Source organism: Tachysurus fulvidraco, chromosome 12, assembly GCF_022655615.1.
Source record: "Tachysurus fulvidraco isolate hzauxx_2018 chromosome 12, HZAU_PFXX_2.0, whole genome shotgun sequence".
In the NCBI taxonomy this organism is placed as follows: Eukaryota; Metazoa; Chordata; class Actinopteri; order Siluriformes; family Bagridae; genus Tachysurus; species Tachysurus fulvidraco.
In genome coordinates this window covers 23907225-23931704 of record NC_062529.1, presented here as the reverse complement: position 1 = coordinate 23931704, position 24480 = coordinate 23907225, and the positions used below count along the sequence as shown (strand labels likewise).

Sequence of the window (24480 nt, the reverse complement as noted above, 5' to 3'; positions counted from 1 at the left end):
ACTTCTTTATTGTGGATAATTAGTCATCCATTCCATTGAGCTCAACGAAAACAAAAGCCACTACGTCAAAAAAGAACAGATGAAAAATCCAAAAGGAGCAATCACTTGTCACCAAAAACTTCTCTCTTGCAAAACAAAAGTTAAAGTATCAAAAGAAATGAAGGAGCTGTAGCATCCAAAAATGGTTTTCACCGTCCAAGCTACCCCACGAAAAACACTCTGAACTTCCCCTCCAAATTTCCCTCAATATATACTCTAGCGCTTCTATGCGCCTCCTATTTTTGATCCCTCCTACTCTCAGACAAGTTCCCATTATGTTTCAAGTTGCTCTCTAGGGCTTCGCCTAATCATTTACATGTTTCTTCCAAAATCCCCTTATTTCCCCGAATTACCTCATACGCCCCTTCAGTGGCTTCATATCCTGCCTTTCTGAATTCCCCTTATTTTCCAGAATCATCACCTGACCCTTACTCATATGCCCTTATATGGATTTTCCCCCTTTCTCGATTTCCTATTATTTTCAGCAGTTTTCGTCATTGTATTAAAAAAATATGCTCAAGAGAGCTCTACTTCCTTGTTGTTATCACATTTGTCACTCAGCCTTTACTTCGTGGACTTATCTTCTCCTCAGCTACAATGAGTAAGTTTTCCTCATTTCTGCTCTTACTATTCTTACTTGATTATATGTTTAAATGATTATATGTTAATGTTATTTAACTGACATATCCTACTTGGTTATATTATATTGCTTTGCTGCTGTTGCTAAGCTTTGCTATGACTGTGTATATTGCTGGAGTCCTTAATGCTGGCTCTTTCTTAAACTTTGTTAAACTCTTGACCTTTATTATGATCTCAGTCTGGCCTTCAGACTGGGCTTGCTCATTGCATTCTTTAAGCCTTAGTTTCTTTATCTTATCAGGGCTACTCCTTTTTCCTCTTAGGTTCTCAGCCTCAGGGTCAGCCAATTCGTCCTGGTCACACCATCTGGATTTCCCGGTCTACTCCCTATAGGCGGCCAGTTCCTGCTGAGGTCATGGCCAGTTATCGCCGTTATCATCTGCGTCATCTTTCTCAGGAGTTCTGCTCTTTCCTGGAGCGCCTGTCCTCCCCTACACTCCCAGATCATCCTCTCTTGCCTTTTAACATTGTGCAGACGTCTTTGACTCGCTCTTCTTCTACTCAAGCACCTCTGCCCCCTATCCTGGTGGATCAACGGACAGAAACAGATGGTTGTCCTCATGCTGAACCCTGTTGCCCTAGGCTGACAACTCCTGCCTCTCCTCCAAGTATCTCTTCTCCTCCCATTGCCTATATTCGTCCCCTGGCAGCTCCTACCTCTTCTCCTCGTGTCTCATCTCCTCATTTTGGCTACATTCCCTCTCTTTCTCCTAGTTTGGCTTCTTCTCCCTCTAACTCTGAGCCTGGTTCCCCAGGCTTTGTTCCCTCTTCCCCTTCTCCTAGGCCTGGATCCCCAGACTATACTCCCACTTCTCCCAGGCCTGATAGCTCTGTTTGTTTGCAATAAACTTCACTTCCTCTTTTATACATCTTCTGAGTCCTGTGTGGTTTATTTGCATTAATCAACTACTTATTCTTATTATGACATCTGGGCTCTATACCCATATATCCTATGATATCAATCATAATAAGTCCTTAAATATCCTCCCTTGGGGCACTCCCTAATACATCATAGAATCGTCACAACATCACTCCCCCCTTTGAGACTGTCAAGTCTCAACAAAACCTATGTCCCAGTGAGATTGTCACCTAACCAAAACATAAACCATAAACATTAAACATAAGGAAAAACAAGAACATAAAGGGAAAACATCAAAAGCAACACCACAAGAACCAAAACAGCAAACAGCAACAACATCACTCAAAACCAAAATAACAGGAACAACATCACTCCCCCCCAACCATGCCCAAAACAGCATACAGTCCCAAGCTCATTCTCAAAAGGGTGAACCAGGAGTGAGCGAAAAACCCCCGGGAGTCCAATACGAGAGAAAATTCTCACTCTACCCGCTCATGGCACGACAGTGAATTTTGTACCACCAGGAACACCGCTAACGCAGTAAGCAAACAGAAATGTCTAAGCATGTCAGCAAGCTGTCCATGTGTACGATCAGAAGTAATGTCTCTTTTACCACCACCAATGATGATTGCGATGCACTGACTGGATCCACAGGGGTATCGGAATCCTTACGCGTCGGCCCTCACGTAGGGCCGCCCAAATGTCTCGGAAGCGTTCGGCACAACAGTCATCCTTGGCCGTGTCCGCCACCGCGTCCGAGGAGTCCCCCCTTCGCGACGTGGGCCCCCCCATGAGTACATGAATCTGGGCGTTCCGATCGTGTCCGGAAACCCATGCCGCACAGCCGCAGTGTGGGACGTCCAGAATTGATATCCACAAAAGAGCAGCGTACAATACTGGCATGTGGTAGTCTGTATGACGTGCGGGGAGAAAATATAAGCGTGTTTACGACCGCGCCCATATGTTGAGGCAACACAAAAGGACCGGCGTACTACATAGCTGTGTACTTGTACTTGGAGTCCTCTCTGAAGATCGTACTGATCCATGTGATAGGCTTGGATCCATAACCCTTCTGGGAGAAACAGATCTGCATTGTCCAGGATGAGTGGCACAGGGCGCGAGTCCTCCAGCAGGGTGTACCATATGTCAGGCGTCGGCGGGTGGAGGGTATGTTAGCCATGTGCGACGTTGGTGCGTCACCCAGATCGAAGTCCTCCCATATGTAATCAGACATATCAATGGCCACGCGCAGTTGGAGCCATGTGCAGCAGCAGTCGTGGGGTGCGGTGTTATCGACCCGACATGCGATGCCTCTAGGGGTGAGCTCCAGGCGCCCACATGTCCAAGGACGTCGGACTGGGGCTCGTCTGGAAGGCAAGTGCAGCATGGCCCTGCACACAACACATACAGAAAGACGCACACACGCACAAAACAGACAATGTACACAAACAAAACAGGACCAATGGCCCCCAGTAATTTCAGGTGCAAACATATATACATGTAAAGTTGTAATTGCCCTCTGGTCAGTAGAAGACTAATGACGACTACGGCCACCACCAATAGTGGTTGTGGTGTGATGAGTACATCCACCGTGGCAAGGGGGCCTGTATCTGATAGTTATGTTTCAGTGAGTGCCAAATGTCCAGAAATGTCTGAGTATAATATGTCTTAGGGAGAATGGCCACCACGTCCGAGTCGTTGTTTCTCCGTAGGATTGGATGTAGCCAGGCTGGCCGTGGTGGGAGGCTGGCCAGGCTTTCCTGCATTCCACGAGTGTGGGTGGTCCAAAGGGGATATCCGCAAAAGAACAGGGTGTAATACTGCCGAGTCATGCTTTGCTGAATGTTGCGCGATATAAGGTACGCATGTCTTGTTTTGGGTCCATACAGTGTTGCCACTGAAATGCACCGGCGAAGTTCGTAAGAATGTACACACAAAACTAGTCTGTCCGTAAGCCAATAATCCTCGTCTGGTTGGTGCCAAGCTATCCAATTTGCTTCTTTGAGCATGATATCCGCATGTGAAAGAATCAGTGGGACACCCTCGTGAAGGGCGCCTCCACAGGTCTTGTGAGGATTGAGGCGGGTATGACCTCCAAGTGCGTTGTGGCTCTCTTTCTAACTTAATATACAGCCACCAGCAATAAGCAGATAGGTCCACTTCCAGAGCCAGTTGTCGGCACGAAACACAGCAAGTGAAGTGAGGGACACCGGATGCATTGTAGAAGCGATAGGCTGTGCCTGCAGAATCACATTCAAGGTGTGCACACGAGTAGTGCCGGCAGTCTGGCTGGCGTGGAGGACACCGGAACGGAAGACACTGCATCATTCTGTACACATAGGGACATAACGGACGCGGACAGACAAGTTACACGCTAGGGGTTAGTAGGGGGGCAGTCAATTCTCGTACAGCATGTGGTCGTCCTCGTCTAACAGCGGAAACAGGTCTGGGTTTGCGTCTGCGTCTATGACGTGCAACTGCATGTACTGGCCAAAAAGGGAGTGAACTGTTTTGTCAATCAAAGCACGTAGTAGGGGTGTCCACATCAGGCAATAAAAGCTAAACTAGCAGCACTGTGAGAACTATCATACCTATGCGCATGAGTCCTGCCAGCCAATCTCCTGAGAGCACCCACTTATACCAAGCGGGATCTGGTGCGCCTGAGTTACGGACCATCTGGTCCTGGTTTGCTTTCATACGGGTTAATAACGTGGATAATGGTCCCCATGGGGCCCGTGTGCAATGGGATAACAGCGCAACACTCAGAACCAATCATGTCACATACGCCTTGCTCCGGCCCACGCATTTGATCTATAGCGAATCTGTTCTCTACGGTCATCAGTGTTGTGGCGTGCAGTTGTTCTGAGATGAGCCCTTAAGCTGCAATCGTATGGTTGATGAAGCGCTCTTGATTGTACCATACATAATTTATCCACCTCATGTTCCTACGCGTTTGGACTTGCGGTAGCAAGGACAGCCCACATGGTTGAAGAGCTGTCCGACAGCGCTCTGTGTTCCTCTATGATGCCTACTGGCTCCCTTCCAGTCTATGTATAGTGAGGATCCCTCCGACCAGGCCGGGAGTACGAAGATTTGTATACTCCACGTATTTTGAAATGTTGCGATTTAGCGTGTGAAGTGTGAGTGGGGGTTTGGGTTAGGAGACTACTCCAAGAGGGAGTCGTTTAATGCCGCACTGTAAGACCTCCTTCTAGTACAACTGGGGCACATAGGCCGTGCCACATCCGGGGGAAGCGTTTAAGTGCTGTGCCATCCCCACAATACCAAAAATATCAGCTAGTGGCAGTTGTGCCGAATCTAAGACTGGGAACGGTCATTAATCCTGGGATGGGTGTCTCACACCCATATTCTGATGTGTTACAGGGCGGGGAGCACATTTACTATGGGATGATAAGCATCTAACGTATCTTTGCAGGCTTTTTTTAGGAAGGACACCTACCACCACACCGCTCCCTTCGAACGAATACATAGGGGAAACTCTAGATTAGGTCGCGTCCCTAACTGTCATATCGGTTGGTGGTGAGGCCACTGGTTGGTACGTGCAGGATCTACTTATGTTGCCCATCCATCTCGGACCATGTGTTCTGGCTGTGGATCCTAACAGGCAGAGTGCAGGGCATAAATGGTATCATATAGGGGGGCTTATCACACTCATCCACTCCCCTGATGGGCATTATATAGGGGAGCTGTTTTTTGACCTATCATGGCATACGATACAAGTACTATTGGTGGTGACTTCATGGGCTGAGTCTATCAAGCCATTGGCGATACAAATTGCCCCCGGCCGCATCGGCTGTCGTGTTATATTGGGGTGATACTTTTTACTGTAACATATGACATAAGATCTGCATCGTCACCCTGTATAGAAGAGTGCGGGGACTACATTTATGCTCGTGCTATCAGTGCATTGGCCCAAAAGTCTATACTGGCCTGACGGAACTGAAAGCCGGGCTCCAAGCTGGGACGTAGACTCGAGCCTTGTAAGCGTCGACCAAATGTAGTTCGCTGCAATGAAGAACGGGTAGGTAGCTGTGGCATGGAGACTATAGTACCATAACGCGTGGATCAGGCTGCAGTGACTGCGTCTTCGTCGTCCGCAGGGCGTCCCGTGACGACGACACTAGTCATTGGGTCTACTGTTACCTCACCTGGCCGCCTAATACGAATTTCGAGAGTCACGGTTGTGTAGTGGGATGACGACTGGTTAGTAGCCCACTCTACTGGGTCGGAAACTGATGTTGGGAAGGGACCTGTGTAATCAAATGAGTACATGACAAAATAGACTGTATGTTTTGTATTTTCTTCCGAACACTAGCGTGAGCGAGCAAACCTAAAGCACATTTCATGTGTCCTTCTATGGCTGTCTGGGCTGTGGCGTTGTCTACTCCTACCAATGTTGGGTAGGACCCTGCCCTTGAAAAATGTTTGTCCGTTCATGGTGGCAGAAACCCGTGCCCAGTCCCCGTTGAGTCGAATACCCATCCAGAGCCATTGAACGCCCCTCCCCCTCACTGGGGATGGTGGGTCCCATTGTGGGTGTGTGGCTGGACCCTAACTGTGAGTCATGAGCCTGAGTATATGCTACCAGAAATCCTACTGCAATTGCTTACATTTAAGCAAGTCCTATCACGCATGCTACATAAAAGAGTTGTATCATCAGCCCATCTTGTTTTTTCCTGCCTGCTCCGTCAGATGTATTCAATGGTGTTTTTTGCGTATTGTTACCACGGGTGGGAATATCTGCCACACATGGTAAGGACGGACACAATTTACTCTTTAGTCATTCAGTGTGGACCAGAGTTCCTCGAAGATTATGGTGCTGAATGGACCTGGGGTATGCCTGGGCCCGCAGTGTATGGAGTGATCTGTCTGTTCGTCGTTCAATGGGGTGCCCTGAGCTCCCTGCTGGGCTGTTATATACTCTCGGGATTAGGTCAACTATGTCATCTGGGGGACCCACAGATGGTCCACTATGTCATCTGATGACGAGCGTCTGTGGCTTCCTGCCGTGTGCGTGTAACTCTGGCGCGTGTTCATGCCAGCTGGGCCTGGTCACCGGCGTAGGACCATACGGGTCCTACTCGTCCTCGTAGTCGGAGGCAGTTGCCCTTCAAGCGGACCACAGGGTCTGCCAGTCTTTTCCTGACCTTGAAGTAGGCCACTTGTTCCGTTGACTGCGGCTCCACCCTAGATGCGATGGTTGCTCTTGGTCAATGGGCTGCTGTCCTTGTGACTTGGAAGGTTGCTTTGCAGGCTGTTTCTCAGAGGAGATGTGGTGGCTGTTCTGAGTCTGAGACTGAGGCGTCTTCCTCGGGTGTCTGCTTGGGCTGTTGTTACGACAACAGTGATTGAGGTGATACCAGTATTCCTTACCTTCAACCTTGACTGCTGTGGGGGTAGCTAACACCACTTTGTACGGCCCTTCTCTCCTCGGCTCCCTCCAATGTTTTCTCTTGAATACCCTGATGTATACGTAGTCTCCTGGTTCTACCTGGTAAGTGGCTCTTTTACCGGTGCATGTGTTGCTGCGCCAACCTGAGGATAGAAGAGGCTATGTATATGGGTTAAGTGCTTTACATAACTTGACATTTCGCCTTCCATTTGCTCCAGCGATGGGCCCTATAGGGGCCTCGTGTGTATGCCCACAGGCATCTGCCTTCCTGTGAGCATCTCGTGAGGTGTCAAGTGTGTGTTGCGGTTTGTCTGTGAGCGCATCTTCATCAGTGCTAGTGGCAACGCTTGGACCCAATTTAGGTTTGTACTGTGGCATATTTTGGCGATTTTCTCTTTTAGTGTCCCATTTGCTGATTCTACCTTGCCCTGGGAACTGGGATGGTACACGCATCCCAGCTTTTGTTTAATGCACAATGCCTGTGTGAGGGATTTAATCACTTTGTTTACAAAGTGAGGTCCATTGTCTGAGCTTAGTAAGTCTGGGATACCGAAACCTAGGGATTACGTCCCTACACAGGAACTTGGCCACTGTTTTGGCATCATTTCTGGCGCAAACCTCTGCCCAACCCATCTGCTGAACACGTCAATTACTACTAAGATGTACTGCTTCCCTTCTGCCTTTTCTGCCATATCCACAAAGTCCATCATCAAGTGTCTAAACGTGCCTCTACGTTCTGGGATATGACCTATTGGAGCTGTAAAATGTTTTTCTAACATTTCTTGTCGTGCACAACTCACATGTCCTCAAAGCCTTATTCCACCATGCAAGCCAAGTATGGAGACCACCAATTCTTCCTGATAGTTTCTATTATTACCCTCCTGTTACAGTGATCTATCCCATGTGCTTCTTTTATCAGCATTGGTAATAGTGCTGTGGGCGCTACCCACAATCCTTCACCCCCTCTCCATACTCCTGTATCCCTATCCTTGAAAGCACCTCGCCTTTCCCATTGTTCTACTTCCTCTGGGCTAGCTGTCTCCTGAGCGTCTCTTATGTCCTCAATTGTCATTACTTGTGGACGCCCATCTGGCTCTTCCCCTTGTAGGACTGCCATTAGACACCTCACCTACTGCTGCCTTTTTGGCTGCTTCGTCTGCGGCAGTATTCCCCTTTGTTATTGTCGTACCATCTGTCTTGTGGGCTCTGCATTTCACTATAGCCAGTTTCTTAGGTAATTGTATGGCTGCCAACAACGCTGATATGGCTGGCCCATGGGTGATGATTGAGCCATCTGCTCTCTGGAAACCTCATTGTGCCCATATCGGCCAAAAGACATGACATACCCCGTATGCTTAAGCAGAATCTGTGTATATTGTGCACGTCCTTCCTGCACCTAACTTACAGGCTGCTGTTAGGGCTTTTATTTCTGCCAATTGTGCTGAACATGGTTGGGGAACAGTCACTTTGCTAACCGTCCTGTACATATTCTCGACTAGATCATATTCCACCACTGCATATCCTGCTCTATTTCCATCGTTCGTGCGATAACATGATCCATCTACGAAAAAGATTTGCTGTGCTCCTAGGAGTGGTTGTGCTCTAAGTCTGGGCGAGCTTTCAGAAAATTTCTCAGACTCCTCTGCACAGTTATGTGGTGTCCCATCTTCGGGCAACACCATTCTTCGGCTGGGTTCACCTCTCAATCGTCGTTCTGGTGCTGACAATATTACATCATATCCGGTTCGCCTTGCGTTTGTTATTACAAAAGCCTGACTTGTCAGTAATGCATGCAGTGCGTGTGAAGTGTATAGTGTTACTGGGTGACCCATTGTGATTGTAGAAGCCTTTTGATATGCTAATGCAGCTGCTGATATGGCACGATAGCAAGGCGACATGTCCTTTTCACATTATCCAGGGCGGTGCTGAAATACGCAATAGGTTGTTTTCCCATGCCTTGTTGCTGTTGCATCAGTACTGCAGATGCAAACCCCCGTCGTTCTGACACATACAATAAAATGGCTTGCTGTAATCTGGACTAGCCAGTGCTGGGGCTGATGCTAGTGTGCACTTCAGCATCTCAAATGCCGCTGATGCCTCAGGTGTCCATGTCAGCTGTGCATTGATTGGGTTCGGTCTGATCTGCTGCCTTTATCAGGTCCCTAAGCGGTTGGACCTTTTGGTCAAAGTCTCATAACCACGGTCTACTGAAACCTGCCATGCCCAGGAATGACAGCATTTGTCGCACGGTCTGAGGTCGAGGTGCTTCGCGTATAGCCTGCACGAGAGCCGGTAGAATTTTTCGTGATGTTCCTTCTAGAACTCTTCCCAGATATTCTACCTATTTCCGGCAGAACTGCAGTTCTCCTTACTGACTTTATGCCCATTATTTGCCAGGGCTTTTAGTACTTTTATTGAGTCCTTCAAGCACTGTTCCTTGTTGGGCTACAGATCAGTAGGTAATCAACATATTGTACCATATGACTTTCCATCTTCAAATTTACCTGATCTCTAGTCAGTACTTGATTGAATATTGATGGACTCTCACAGTATCCTTGGGGCAACCTCGTGTTTGTATATTGTCGCCCCCTGTATGTGAATGCAAACAAGTGCTGAGAGTCAGGGGGTGCAGAGGGACGCTGAAAAAAGCTGAACACAGATCAATTACTGTGTACCACCTCGTTCCTTCAGGAACGTTTGACAACAGGGTGTGTGGGTCTGGGACCACTGGGGTCTCGGCTATCACTATTTGATTAACTGGTCTCAAATCGTGGACCAATCTCCATTTGTCTGAGTTGGGCTTTCTGACCGTAAAAATTGGAGTGTTGCACTGGCTCTTTGTAGGGATCAGGACCCCTGCTTCCACTAGCCCTTTGATGGTTGGTCCTATCCCTTCTTCTGCTTGTTTGGACAACTGGTATTGCCTCTGGTATGGTAATGGTGCGTTGGGACTAACCTGTATCTTTGCTAGCCCTGCTGATTTAACTAATCCTACATCTGTTGCATGTTTAGTCCACAATTGTTCTGGGACTCTACCTAGTGCTTCTTCACTTCTTTCTCTGTCAACTCTTCCTCATCTGTCATTTGCGGCATTTGTACTTCTACTTCTACTCTCACCTGTATTTGATTTGCTGACTTACTAGCATGGTGGTTGCTACCACATGTTCTATCCCTACATAGTCTATTTTCAGATTTTATTTTTCAGTCCATTTTCAGTCTATCTGCTCGGGGAGTATGACATACGCAGCCACTCCTTGTTGGCCAATTATTATGCTGTTTATATTAACGACGAATTTTCTTCCTTCCAGTCGTTCCTCCCATAGTGATGCATATTCTTCATCTTTCCCCCCTGCATCATATTTTAGAGTGCAATGCCATGGTTCCCTGGTCTCACAGCAGTCTGGACGAATGTGAGTCAGCCATGGCTTCCAGTCAAAATATTCTTGCCATATCTTTGATGTGTCTTTGTCTTTGATCTCCATCCAATATACCCTGTCCAATTCTGTTATTTCTTCTTCTTGGCTTACTACTAGGTACTGTTGGGCTAGCATCTCCGGGAGTGTTATCCACACCCCTGCTGGCCCACAGTGTATTTTGGCTCCCAATTTGCAGAGTACATCTCGTCCTGAGAAGGTTAGCTGGAGTATCTGGGGAGTACAGTAAAGGAGCTTGGACCATTATTCCTTCCACAGGGATCCATTGTGGCTCGGTGAATCGTAGAGTCTGAGTATTTCCTGAGAAGCCCACTGTTTTTATTGCTCTACGTGTGAGGGGAAGCTTTGAGCCTTCTTTTCCAATGCTTGTAAATGTTGCTCCTGTGTCAATCAGGAATGGGGCCTGTACTTCATTTCCAATTCCCACCATAATTGTTGGTTCTTGTGCAGGGTGCAATGATGGTGGTACACTGCACCAGCTCCCCCTCTGGCTTCTCTAGGCTCCTTCACATTCCTCCTGGAGCTGGGCCCATCGGGCTTCCTCGAGGTGGGATTGGGGCCTGTCCCTGCACTCCCGGGCACATCCATTGGCCCGTCCAGTTCCCAGCTCCTTGTTGTGCTCCCGCAGGTCCTTGCTGCATTCCGGGCTGTCCGTTCCCTTGTTGGTACATTGGCACATTCGTTTGTGCCGCATTTGTTGCCTCCCTTGATTTCCCATGGCCCCTCCTGGTGCTCCGTACTGCAAATGGGGACAATCTCTTTTCAGGTGGCCAGGGTTGTTACAATTCCAGCAGCTTCCTCCTTGTCCTCCTGTCCCCCAGGCGGGTATCTGCGGTGGTGGTCTCCCTGGCCCTCCTCTTCCTCGGCCCCTGCCTGGTCCCCAGCCACGCTGTTGGGGAGCATATTGGGGGTTCATGGGATAGTTCATCGGGTACCCCATTGGGTATTGCATCATAGTTGGAGGCAACGATTGTGGTTGTGTCATCATCACTTGTGGTGCTCCTCCATTCTGAGGTGGTGTAGCCTGTACAGCGACGGGGGCCACCATGACTGCTGCCTGCTTCGAGGCGTAATCTTTGTCCTCCTTTTTCTTTTTCTCATGGGTCTCCTGCTTATTTCTTGCCAGTTCACTTAGTTGTGCTTTATGGAGCTGCACCAGTAGGTCTTCTGCCGCCTTCTTCGTCTCCCTCTTCTCCTTTTCCTGTATAACTCTGTATGATGTATCACGTTTGCCTCGAATGTTCCCCATGGCATGGTGTTCAGCCCCACTACTGTTTCGAGTTGGTCCTGCACTTCAGTTGGGAGTGCCCTTTTCAGCATGAGTTTGAACAATGTCGCACTTGCTGGTGTCTCATCCCATGAGGCTCCCATTTCCTCCCTCCAGGATTCCTGGAGTCTTAGTATGAACTGAGCCACCCCCTCCTCATCTTCCAGCTTTATTTTCTCTACCTTTCCTGGGTCTGCCTTTGTTGGGTATGCACTTCTCAATTGATCCCACAGTTTGTTTCTGTACATGTTGAGGGTTATTCTATCGGCTCTCGAGTCTTCTGCTTGTCTTTTTAACCCTGCGAGATTGAATATCTGGGACAGGAAGCAAGCTGCACACAGGAAGCAAGCTGCACACAGGAAGCAAGCTGCACACAGGAAGCAAGCTGCACACAGGAAGGAAGCTCTCGCATCTTCCAATTTATACGCCTGGCTGAGTATATTTTTTATTCAATTCCGAGTTATCTTGAGTCTACACTTTAATTCCTGACAAAGTATTTACTTGTCCCGCAGCGTCAGCTTTTAGCCAGCTAGCATAACTAGCTTGTTAGCTCGGCTACGGCTAGTGCAAGCTCTCGCATCTTCCACATTTTCATTTCACAGACTGGAGTGAGAGGCAGGGAGTTGACCTGCTCAGTCCAGTGGCTCGCTCCCACCCTGCTCTCCTCCATGTCCTTTCTCATCTTTTAGAATCTAAGTGATTTACAATAAATAAATAAATAAATAAACAGGTTAAATAGTCCGCATCTAGCCGGCTAGCACAAGTAGCCCATTAGCTCGGCTACCGCTACTACAATCTGTTGTACTTGCTCTGTAACACCATGCCGGTTACGTCTCTGCCTTTGAGTGCAGGTGAGGACGAATTGGAGCTGCACTCGGTAGAACTCCAGCTGGTTGCTGTGGAGAAGCAGATCCGCGAACTACAGGTGAAGCAGGCCGAGCTGCGGGAGCGGAAAGCCGCGCTGGAAGCTCCCCGGTCGGTCGCTCACCTGTCTCAGGTAAACTCCCAGGATGTAACTACCACTCCCTCCACCTCTACCCCGCGTGTTTCTCTGTCCAGGCCCAACACACCGATGAAGTGGCCTGCCCAGGAGCTGTTCACTCCGGCGCCAGGACACCGCAGGCCCTGGGTGCAGCAGCGGAGGACGCGTGCCGGTCCCCGGCCTAGGACCTCTCCCCCTCCACCACCGCCGGTCTTCGAGATCCCCACCCGGAACCGCTTCGCCCCCCTTCGCAAGGCGGACTGCGACAACGTGATCATCGGAGACTCCATCGTCCGCCACGTCCGTGCTACGGTGGCTAAAGGTAAGGCTCGCACTCACTGCTTACCTGGTGCTCGTGTTCTTGATGTCTCTGCACAGGTACCTAGAGTCGTGAGCAGAAACACCAGAGCTGTGGTTCTTCATGTCGGCTCGAATGACACCAGCCTGAGGCAGTCGGAGATCCTGAAGAGGGACTTCAACACCCTGGTGGAGACGGTTCGCAGCACATCGCCCACGACGAGGATCATCGTGTCTGGACCACTTCCAACTTACCAGCGAGGAATTGAAAGGTTCAGTAGACTTTTCGCTTTAAATGAATGGTTACAGTCATGGTGTCAGGCTCAGAAACTACTCTTTATCGATAATTGGAATGTTTTCTGGGAGCGTCCTAGGCTATTCCGTGCTGACGGCCTGCACTCCAGCAGAGTTGGAGCGGAGATCCTCTCGGACCACATCTCCAGGGCGCTGAACACCTTCTGACTGGTAAACTACTCTTTAAATTTAAATCTTAATAGCCATCCTTCACCTCAGCACATTGACACAGAAAATGCACACATAGCTCACCCTATAGAAACTGTGTCTGTTCCCCGAGCAGTGAGATCCAAAAGTAAATACACGAGAAGTCCTCGAAATAATCTTACTGTAATTAGACCAGAAAAATGCCAAAGAAACAAACAAAAACAGTTCTTAAAGTTTGGACTTCTGAACATTAGATCTCTTGCACCCAAAGCACTTATTGTAAATGAAATGATCTTAGATAATAGCCTTACTGCACTCTGCCTCACCGAAACGTGGATTAAACCAAATGAATACATCAGTCTAAACGAGTCTACACCATCAGGATATATCTATAAGCACGAGCCTCGTCTGACTGGTCGTGGAGGTGGTGTCGCCACCATCCTTAGTGATTACCTCACTGTTACCCAGAGAACACAGCATAGATTTAGTTCTTTTGAAGTGCTCGTCCTTAATGTTACACTATCGCACGTGCACACGAAGAAATCCCTTATGTCTCTTGCTCTAGCGACCGTGTACAGACCCCCAGGGCCCTACACAGTTTTTCTTAGAGAATTCACAGATTTTCTCTCAGACCTATTAGTTAACTTTGACAAAGCATTAATTGTAGGAGACTTTAACATTCATGTTGACGACACAAACGACGCTTTAGGACTCACATTTATGGACTTACTAAACTCACTTGGGCTCAAACAAAACATCACTAGTGCAACTCATCGACGTAACCACACACTAGATTTAATAATATCACACAGAATAGAAGTCACTGATATAGATATCATACCTCAAAGTGATGACATCACAGACCATTACCTTATAATGTACACACTACCTGTAGAACAGACTAACTGTGTCTCACCACGTTATCGACTCGGTAGAACCATTATTTCGACCACCAAAGACAGATTCACAAATAACCTGCCTGATCTGTCTGGACTTCTTAATGTACCCTCAAACTCAAACGACCTAGATGCAATGACTAACAGCATAGACGCTATACTCACTAGCACATTAGACACTGTTGCCCCAGTCAGATTACAGAAGGTTAGAGATAAAACACTTGCACCATGGTATAATAGTCATACTCACGCCCTCAAGAGAGAAACCCGTAACCTCGAACGGAAATGGAGAAAAACTAAATTAGAGGTGTTTAGAATTGCGTATAAGGACAGTATGTCCAGCTACAGACAGGCTCTAAAAGCTGCTAGGGCTGAGCACCTGAGCAAACTCATAGAAAATAACCAGAACAATCCCAGGTTTTTATTTAGCACAGTGGCTAATTTAACAAAAAATCAGAAATCTGAACACACTATTCCATCACATTTCAGTAGTGAGGACTTTATGAGATTCTTCACTGATAAAATCGAAAGTATCAGGAATAAAATAGGTGACGCCCAACATATGAGAGCAACCAGTGACACAATCTCACCTAAGGCTTTACACAGCTTTACAAGTACAGGAAGGAAGAGTTAGATAAACTTATTACTACAGCTAAATCAACAACATGTTCACTAGACCCCATCCCAACTAAATTACTGAAAGAAGTGTTACATAAAGCTGGTGAGCCTCTTCTTAATATCATTAACTCCTCGTTATCTTTAGGTTACGTCCCGAAGTCTTTTAAGTTGGCAGTTATTAGGCCACTCATCAAAAAAACCTAACCTAGACCCTAATGAACTATCAAATTACAGACCTATCTCACACCTCCTGTTTATGTCTAAAATACTTGAAAAGGTTGTGTCTGTTCAACTGAGCTCCTTCTTACAGGAGAGCAACATCCTTGAAGAGTTTCAGTCAGGTTTCAGGCCCCATCATAGCACAGAAACTGCACTTGTTAAAGTTACAAACGACTTGTTCTTAGCTTCGGACCAAGACTGTATGTCACTATTAGTTCTACTTGACCTTAGTGCTGCATTCGACACTATAGATCACAACATTCTTCTAGATCGCTTACAATATTACACAGGTATTCATGGTCAGGCTTTAAGCTGGTTTAGATCCTACCTGTCTGACCGATACCATTTTGTAGAATTAAATGGTGAATCCTCCAGTTTACTACCAGTTAATTATGGGGTCCCTCAAGGATCAGTTCTAGGACCTCTGCTTTTCTCTATATACATGCTTCCATTAGGGAACATTATTAGAAGACATGGGATTAGTTTCCATTGTTATGCTGATGACACACAGTTATATATCTCATCAAAACCAGATGAAATAGCCACAGTGTCCAAATTAACTCAGTGCCTTAGAGAGATAAAAGACTGGATGAGCTGCAACTTTCTATTGTTAAACTCCGATAAGACTGAAATACTACTCATAGGTCCAGAAACCAGTGCACATAAACTCTCACAACTTAACTCCCATTTAGAGGGATGTACTGTTACTAGTAGCTCGACAGTGAAAGACCTCGGTGTTATATTAGACAGTAACTTGTCTTTTAAAAATCATATCGCCCATACTACCAAAACGGCCTTCTTCCACCTTAGAAACATTGCCAAGCTGAGAAACATCCTGTCTGTATCTGATGCTGAGAAGCTAGTTCATGCGTTCATGACCTCTAGACTGGACTATTGTAATGCATTACTAGGTGGTTGTCCTGCATCTTTAATAAATAGGTTACAGTTAGTCCAAAATCCAGCTGCCAGAGTTCTCACTTGGACAAGAAAGTATGACCATATAACCCCAATTTTATCATCTCTACACTGGCTACCTGTTAGGTATAGAATTGACTACAAACTGCTGCTACTTACGTACAAGGCTCTTAATGGTTTAGCTCCCATGTATCTAACTAGTCTTCTAACACGTTACAATCCTTCACGCTCTCTGAGATCACAAAACTCAGGGCTTCTGGTAGTTCCCAGAATATCTAAGTCTACTAAAGGTGGTAGAGCATTTTCTTATTTAGCTCCCAAACTTTGGAATAGTCTTCCTGATAGTGTTCGGGGCGCAGACACACTTTCCCAGTTTAAATGTAGATTAAAAACTCATCTCTTCAGTCAGGCGTACACATAATACATCCCATAATATCATGCACCAGTACATCAGACCAGCGCATTTTTATGAACGGCAGATATGTTAATCCCTTTCCACTGCTTTTCTCTTTGTACCTATCCCGAGGCATCCAGACACTGTACCAGCTCCCATCGTCCTCTGTGGGACGAAGCCTTTGGACATCCACTGAGCCGAGGCCGACTCTAAGAATCCTGAGACATCTCCAGTTAGACTCTGTGGTACTCAGGAGATCAGAAGTCCTTGAACCTTACACCAATACAACATTTAACTGACTGTATATTACAATCACACCCCCAGTGTCACCCATATGAGGATGGGTTCCCCCTTGAGTCCGGTTCCTCTCAAGGTTTCTTCCTTTACCAATTTAAGGGAGTTTTTCCTTGCCACTGCTGCCTGAGTCACCTCAGACTTGCTCATAGGGGAATAAATACATACACACTGTGAACTATATACAACTAATAATGATCTGGAGTTTTTGTTCTGTTAATTCTTGTTTCTTTTGTTGTTCGTTGTTTCCTTTGTCGTTGGTTATGTTTACCTTCTGCTCTGTGTTTATGTTCTGTAAAGCTGCTTTGAGACAATGTCTATTGTAAAAAGCGCTATACAAATAAACTTGAATTGAATTGAATTGAATATCTCCGTCATTTTTGCTTTTCCCACTGTTTGGCATAGGATCGCCTTGAGGTCACCCAGGGCCAGGATCTGACCCATTGTATGTTCTTCAAACTTGGTAATCCATCTTTGTGCTCCTTCACATACGTTTGGCAGTCTCTTTACCAATCCAGTCATGTCCATGAATGACCATGGCACATAATGCACATCTTTCCCTTTAACTTTTAGGGGACATTGTGTTGCTGTTTCTGGCTTCGGATGCATATCCATCATGCCTGCTGTTGTCCCTGGCGGGGCTGACCCTTCTAGTTCCTCTTCCCCCTCAAAGTTCATGAGGTTGTCCTCCTCTTCCTCTTCTACCTGCCGGCTTTGGGCCTGTGAGCGCGTGACTACATGTCGTTGTCCCGCTATGGGCCTTCACTTTTGCCCGTCTCTCCTCCCTCGCACAGGGAGGGAGGCTCTCCCTTCCTGATTCATCTTCCTTTCAATCTTGGTCAATTTCACATCTTGTTCCTTCAGCTTTGTTTCCAGTCCTTTGCATACAGCAGCTGAGAATTCTCCCCTTTCATATTGCTGGAGTCGCGCTCTATGTTCGGCGAGTCACTGCTCTTCCTTCACTTCTCCTCTCAGTTCCTCCATCCTCCTTCCTATTTGAGATGTTTGTTCCTTCAGCCTTTGGAGGTTTTCTTCTGCTACTCGGCTTCGATCCAGGGCCTCCTGCGGCCTCCTGCTTTGCTCGTGGACATCTTCTTCCACTGCATGGCTCCGATTTAGAGCCTCTTGAAGTATTTGACTCTGCCTTTCGCCTAGCCACAGGCCCTCCGCTCCCAGTGGGGTCAGCTGCACCTCTCCTTCCAGCCTCACCTTTACTCTTCCCACACCATGCTGGTGTTCTATATCCACTGATGTGGTTATTGAGTTGGTTTCATCGCCATCCACTGATGCAGCCCTCGAACTTGCTTCATCACCATCCTCCGAGACTGCACTTGAGCTTGCTTCGTCACCACTGACCAGTTCCATTGGGGTGAGTGACTGCGGGCTGTGCGATCTCTTTTCTCTTTCCTTCATTGTCTCTCCTCTTTCTTCCCCTGGGCGTTGTTTAAGCCCCTCCCTGCCTGTCATGGGGATTCTCTGTGAGCGGTTCCCCATGTTTAATAGGGAGTCATATAGTTCCTCCATGTTTTTCAGCAGACCTTCCCGTTCCCTCTCCCTTCCGGCCATCCAGGGTGGGTTGTCAGGTCTTCCCCTAGGGGGTCCCTCCCCCCCGAGGGCGGGGGTGCTGCTCTGTGGTTGCAAGCACGGTCGGTGGGGGTATCCCTTTACCCATTGTGCATTGTAGCCTTCTGGGTCCTTTTCCCAGCTTGACATATCGCTCCATTCCTCTCTGCTTCTTCCTGCCACACCCGCCTGCGCGTGCTCCAGGCTCTTGGGTTGTTCATCTCCCTTCTTCTCTTCTTTCTCTTTGTCTCCCCCTGAGGGGTAAGCACATGCTCCATGGCCTTTTCCTCCAGTTTCCCCTTCACCCATTGACTTCTGCCGTATGATACCTTTAACTTGCCCTCCAGTTATCTCCAGTTCTATTTCTTGCCTGTCATCTTCTGTTGGTATCATGGGGTATATGCCATGATACCTAGGTTTGTATTGTTCATTGTAGGGCGGGGGTTGGAGCTGCTCCACGCATTCACCTTATGGTGGGGCTGTTGCCTTCTCCTTTTCTTGTTCTATTAATGCTATTCTTTCTTTCTCTTATTTTTTCTCCAGTTCTATTCTTAATTTTTCCTCTCTTCTTTTCTTTCCCTCCTGCTCAAACCAGTCCACTATCTCCCATTTTCTCATCGTCTTTTCCTTGTTCTCCTTCTTTATCTCTCCCCAGCACTCTATTCTCTCTTTCATCTGTTTTCCCCTTTCCCTCGTCAAAAGTTCCTCCTTCTGGCCATTGCAGCTCTCCTTTTGTCTGGTCTTGCCATTTTCTCATGTACTTTTTAATTTCCTTTTCAGCATCTTTGTGCTTTATCGTTATAATTGCTGCCGGAGTGAACAAGCTCTTCTCCTTCTCCATCATGCACCCCTGTCTCACCCTTGCAGCGCTACCACGTGGCCTTGGGGTCACCATTGACCACTTTAGTTGAACTATTATTCTTTTTACTGTTAGGTGCGGTTGTACTGGATCTTTTCTTGTTCGACTCTCAAGGGGATTTATTTTATCTAGGAGAATGGATATCGCAAACCCCCTCTCCCACTGCACCAGACGCTTTTCCACCGACACCAGTGCTGTCAATCCTGAGCAATAATTGAACTGTCGCGGTCGTCCCTCAAATAATTCTACCAATGGTTTGTCGTCTTCGTCAACTGCCTCTGTTAAGAATTCACTTAGCGGTACTTCGGCCTGTTGCCTACCTGGGGTATCTACTAGGGTCCTCAATATTGGGCTCAACAAACGAGGCCTCCAGATCGCTTTTATTCTTTCACGCCAATTATCATACGGAAAAAGAGTTTCTAATGTCCACAGCCCATCAAACATTGTTAGAGACCACAACTTAGCTGCTATCTGCTCATCAGACTGGTGCCTCTCTACACCGTTCCTATCTCTGTATACTCGTTCGTCCCAGAAGAATGTTTGTACTCCCTTAGTTTCTATTTCTAGGTCTGTTTCTCCCTCAACGTCCGAATATGAACCTAATTCCTCGTCACACCTTAAGTCTATATCCCCCATCCACTAATGTCCTTCAGCGTGCCACCTTGCCTTTTATGTGTTTATGGTTTGTCCACTATGTTGTGTCGTGTTACTTACCTCACTCCATCCTACCTCATGAGTCCCATAAAGCATTTAAGTGCCCACAATCCAATACCTAAGTCCCACTCAATTAGTCCACACACTGCTCCTATGATTATAATCACTTCTACCACGAAAAGTAATTCATCCTCCATTCAGATCTCAGGTTTAACAATATTTCGCCACGGCTTTCACCACTTTGAACAAAACCTCCGCTATTTGTCTTAACACTTTACGTAAACGCAACAACAATTCCATTCATACATATATCCTTTTCCCGTATACTATTCACCGTATACTGCTTACCGGGGGCCCCCAGCCCTACCAAGCAGACCTGTCTCACCCGACAGCGGTATCTAGGGTCTATCTTTTTCCACACCTGCCCGTGCAGCCACGGTGTGTGAGTTTAATAGCACTCACACTCCGCTGGTATCCGCAAGATTTTTACTTCAAGATTGTCTCTTACCCAGGCCTATTCACAACACTTTATGTCTGATACAAATGACAGTAATTACCCGTGAGATCTCATTAAACACGTACAGTCACCATCCCCCCTTAATCACTTGTGGGGATTTTTCCTTTTGCTACTTCTCATCCAGCTCTCTTATCTCACCCTTGGGGGTTCTCGAGCTCGAGGGCAGCTGCCTATCTCCCTCCCCAGGGCCACACCTCCCCTGTCAGGCCACAGATACACTACACACAGACTTTTGAATATAACAGGCATCTGCTTACCTTATATTATGGCCGGCCTCTGTAGCCCTTCTGAGAGAGTGGTCCTGGTTCTGGTTGCAGGTCACGCTGTCCATTTATCGAGCCCCACGTTGGGTGCCATTAAATATGTCGGAACTTAGAGCCCGCCTCCAAGCTGACATATCACAAGGGTGATTTATACTTATAACTGTAACTGTATTGTCAACTACTTTAACCAAATCCTTCTTATTATACTATAATCAAAATTGTCGAAGTAGTGAGAAAACTCCTCAGACCTGGATGAGAATAAGCAAAACTTCTTTATTGTGGACAATTAGTCATCCATTCCATTGAGCTCAAAGAAAACAAAAGCCACTACGTCAAAAAAGAACAGATGAAAATTCCAAAAGGAGCAATCACTTGTCACCAAAAACTTCTCTCTTGCAAAACAAAAGTTAAAGTATCAAAAGAAATGAAGGAGCTGTAGCATCCAAAAATGGTTTTCACCGTCCAAGCTACCCCACGAAAAACACTCTGAACTTCCCCTCCAAATTTCCCTCAATATATACTCTAGCGCTTCTATGCGCCTCCTATTTTTGATCCCTCCTACTCTCAGACAAGTTCCCATTATGTTTCAAGTTGCTCTCTAGGGCTCCGCCTAATCATTTACATGTTTCTTCCAAAATCCCCTTATTTCCCCGAATTACCTCATACGCCCCTTCAGTGACTTCATATCCTGCCTTTCTGAATTCCCCTTATTTTCCAGAATCATCACCTGACCCTTACTCATATGCCCTTATATGGATTTTCCCCCTTTCTTGATTTCCTATTATTTTCAGCCTTTTTCGTCATTGTATTAAAAAAATATGCTCAAGAGAGCTCTACTTCCTTGTTGTTATCACATTTGTCACTCAGCCTTTACTTCGTGGACTTAAATTCTCCTCAGCTACAAGGAGTAAGATTTCCTCATTTCTGCTCTTACTATTCCTACTTGATTATATGTTTAAATGATTATATGTTAATATTATTTAACTGACATATCCTACTTGGTTATATTATATTGCTTTGCTGCTGTTGCTAAGCTTTGCTATGACTGTGTATATTGCTGGAGTCCTTAATGCTGGCTCTTTCTTAAACTTTGTTAAACTCTTGACCTTTATTATGATCTCAGTCTGGCCTTCAGACTGGGCTTGCTCATTGCATTCTTTAAGCCTTAGTTTCTTTATCTTATCAGGGCTACTCCTTTTTCCTCTTAGGTTCTCAGCCTCAGGGTCAGCCAATTCGTCCTGGTCACACCATCTGGATTTCCCGGTCTACTCCCTATAGGCGGCCAGTTCCTGCTGAGGTCATGGCCAGTTATCGCCGTTATCATCTGCGTCATCTTTCTCAGGAGTTCTGCTCTTTCCTGGAGCGCCTGTCCTCCCCTACACTCCCAGATCATCCTCTCTTGCCTTTTAACATTGTGCAGACGTCTTTGACTCGCTCTTCTTCTACTCAAGCACCTCTGCCCCCTATCCTGGTGGATCAACGGACAGAAACAGATGGTTGTCCTCATGCTGAACCCTGTTGCCCTAGGCTGACAACTCCTGCCTCTCCTCCACATATCTCTTCTCCTCCCATTGCCTATATTCGTCCCCTGGCAGCTCCTACCTCTCCTCCTCGTGTCTCATCTCCTCATTTTGGCTACATTCCCTCTCTTTCTCCTAGTTTGGCTTCTTCTCCCTCTAACTCTGAGCCTGGTTCCCCAGGCTTTGTTCCCTCTTCCCCTTCTCCTAGGCCTGGATCCCCAGACTATACTCCCACTTCTCCCAGGCCTGATAGCTCTAGTTATTACTAAGTTTGTTTGCAATAAACTTCACTTCCTCTCTTATACATCTTCTGAGTCCTGTGTGGTTTATTTGCATTAATCAACTACTTATTCTTATTATGACATCTGGGCTCTATACCCATATATCCTATGATATCAATCATAATAAGTCCTTAAATATGCTCCCTTGGGGCACTCCCTAATACATCATAGAATCGTCACAACATCAGCACCCTATTTTCTACCTTATCTCTGGGCTTTTAGTAATATACTGTACATTTTTAGCTTTCCATCTGATATCATGCTCTGATATCCGTCACTGACTGAATTCCCTTTTATAAAATAAGTACACGGATCGTGTCACCTCTCGTGTATGTTTCCACGGACCATTCACACTAACAAACAGTTTAGATGTTGAAAGATGATTCACAAGGAGTGCTTTGGATACGTGAGTCGATTCAAAGTTCTGACTCTTGTGCAAATGACACGTGACACATTTTCATTCATCTCCCTGCAGGATGCCAGCGCCATGCTGATGATGATGGACGTGAGCGAGGGAGACTGTTTGCTGGAGTCAGGATCTGGATCCGGGGCCATGAGTCTCTTCCTGTCCCGAGTAGGTACTTTCTTTATTTTTTTTTTATCTAGACACGATGGATGTAAATTCAGTATCATGTCTTTAATATTCTGCATTTCTCTTGTGTATATAAAATAAGCCATGAAAAACCTGAATGATTTGTGTGAACTAAAGAGTGTATGATGATCCAACAAACTGAATTAATTCATGTTGATCAATCTGACTCGCATATTGATCTGTGGCTACTGGGTTACATCAGATTCAGAGGAACCATCAGAATCACATTGTGGACATGTGAGACTTTTAAAGAATTTTAACTTGGTCATGTAGAATGAGTGTGTATGCTACCATGAGTGTCAAGATTTGAGACCAACATCAGCTGCAGTTTTATCAGAAATCTCCTCAAAGTAGCAGTTCACTAGCTGCTGTGTGTGTGTGTGTGTGTTCTTCCCGACTTAGTGGGCTCTAGTGGAAGAGTGCTGAGCGTTGAAGTCAGACCCGACCACCACAGACGGTCCGTGTTGAATTACGAGCGCTGGCGTTCATCCTGGAAGCTGAGCAGTGAGAAGTCGTGGCCTGAAAACGTCCACTTTCACCTCGGAGATCTTATAAACTCCGCCCCCTTGCTTGCTGGGCGGAGCTTCAGCTCAGTAAGCGGATCATACGCTGCAATTTTGCATATTTATTAAATTAGGAGTTAAATACCGCACGCAAGACGATTATCAGCAATGACACGGTGTGTGTGATGAAGTGGAGTTACTTTAATTAACCCAAAGCATTTTATTCCTCTTGATTACATCTTACACTGGAGAGCCCTTAAATAAGTGTTAAACAAACCTCTTACACGAAAACCTCAACAATCTGTTTCGTCGGTAATCGACTGCAGTCGTTCTGACCGATCAGAAGTAATATACTGTTTTATAGACATGTAGAATGTATTAAAGGACCTGAAAATGTGTTATTTGTCTAGTGTTGTCTAGTCTACAGTAGTTTGTTCTCGTGTGTGCACTTCAGGTGGCTCTGGATATGATTAACCCTCATCTGGCTTTACACACAGTCGTCCCTCATCTCCATACAGGAGATACATCTTTCAAGCCAAGTAAGTCTCTCTCTCTCCCTATCAGAATAAATTCCTAGAGGGAACCGTCCAGTCGGAACACGAATCTTGTGTTCACCGACTACAGAAACAATCAGATCATAACATAACAGTCATATGTCCTGAAATCACACAGGATGGATTTAAACTCGATTAAACTCAACCTTTAATGCGTCACTCACATGTACCGTGTCTGACGACAGCATTACGCAGATCATCGACTTAATGGAAGGACTGCGCTGCTCCACGCTGCCTCTGGTGTGCGAACGCATCACCGAGGTGCAGCACAGAGACTGGCTGCTTGCGCCGTCGCTCAAAAAAGACGGCTCCTTCCACTAGCGAAGAAAATCTCCGGGTGAAGAAGCCACAGAGAGCGAGAATGAGGACGGAGGGAAAGGTTTAACGCTTTTGTATTTGTTTCAAGTGATTCATTTCTTTAACTAGTTTGTAAACAGATACTTTACAGCTATGTCGTTTCTTTTCGT

General features: G+C 46.5%; 2 protein-coding genes across 2 annotated transcripts in view; both read left to right on the top strand.

The window, feature by feature from the left end:
• Positions 1 to 24100, top strand: part of LOC113661171 (tRNA (adenine(58)-N(1))-methyltransferase, mitochondrial-like) — a 59407-nt gene extending 35307 nt beyond the window's left edge. Inside the window, exons 2-5 of the mRNA XM_047821134.1 lie at positions 22840 to 22942; positions 23359 to 23549; positions 23914 to 23998; positions 24084 to 24100. Coding sequence (XP_047677090.1) covers positions 22840 to 22942; positions 23359 to 23549; positions 23914 to 23998; positions 24084 to 24100 — 396 coding nt within the window. The remainder of the gene's footprint in view (positions 1 to 22839; positions 22943 to 23358; positions 23550 to 23913; positions 23999 to 24083) is intronic.
• On the top strand, positions 54 to 2629 carry LOC125146081 (DNA-directed RNA polymerase II subunit RPB1-like). The gene is made up of 2 exons (XM_047821875.1): positions 54 to 640; positions 942 to 2629. Exons 1-2 carry the CDS (start codon positions 637 to 639, stop codon positions 1523 to 1525), a joined length of 588 nt encoding a protein of 195 aa, XP_047677831.1. The 5' UTR covers positions 54 to 636; the 3' UTR covers positions 1526 to 2629.
• Positions 24101 to 24480: the final 380 nt, after the last annotated feature.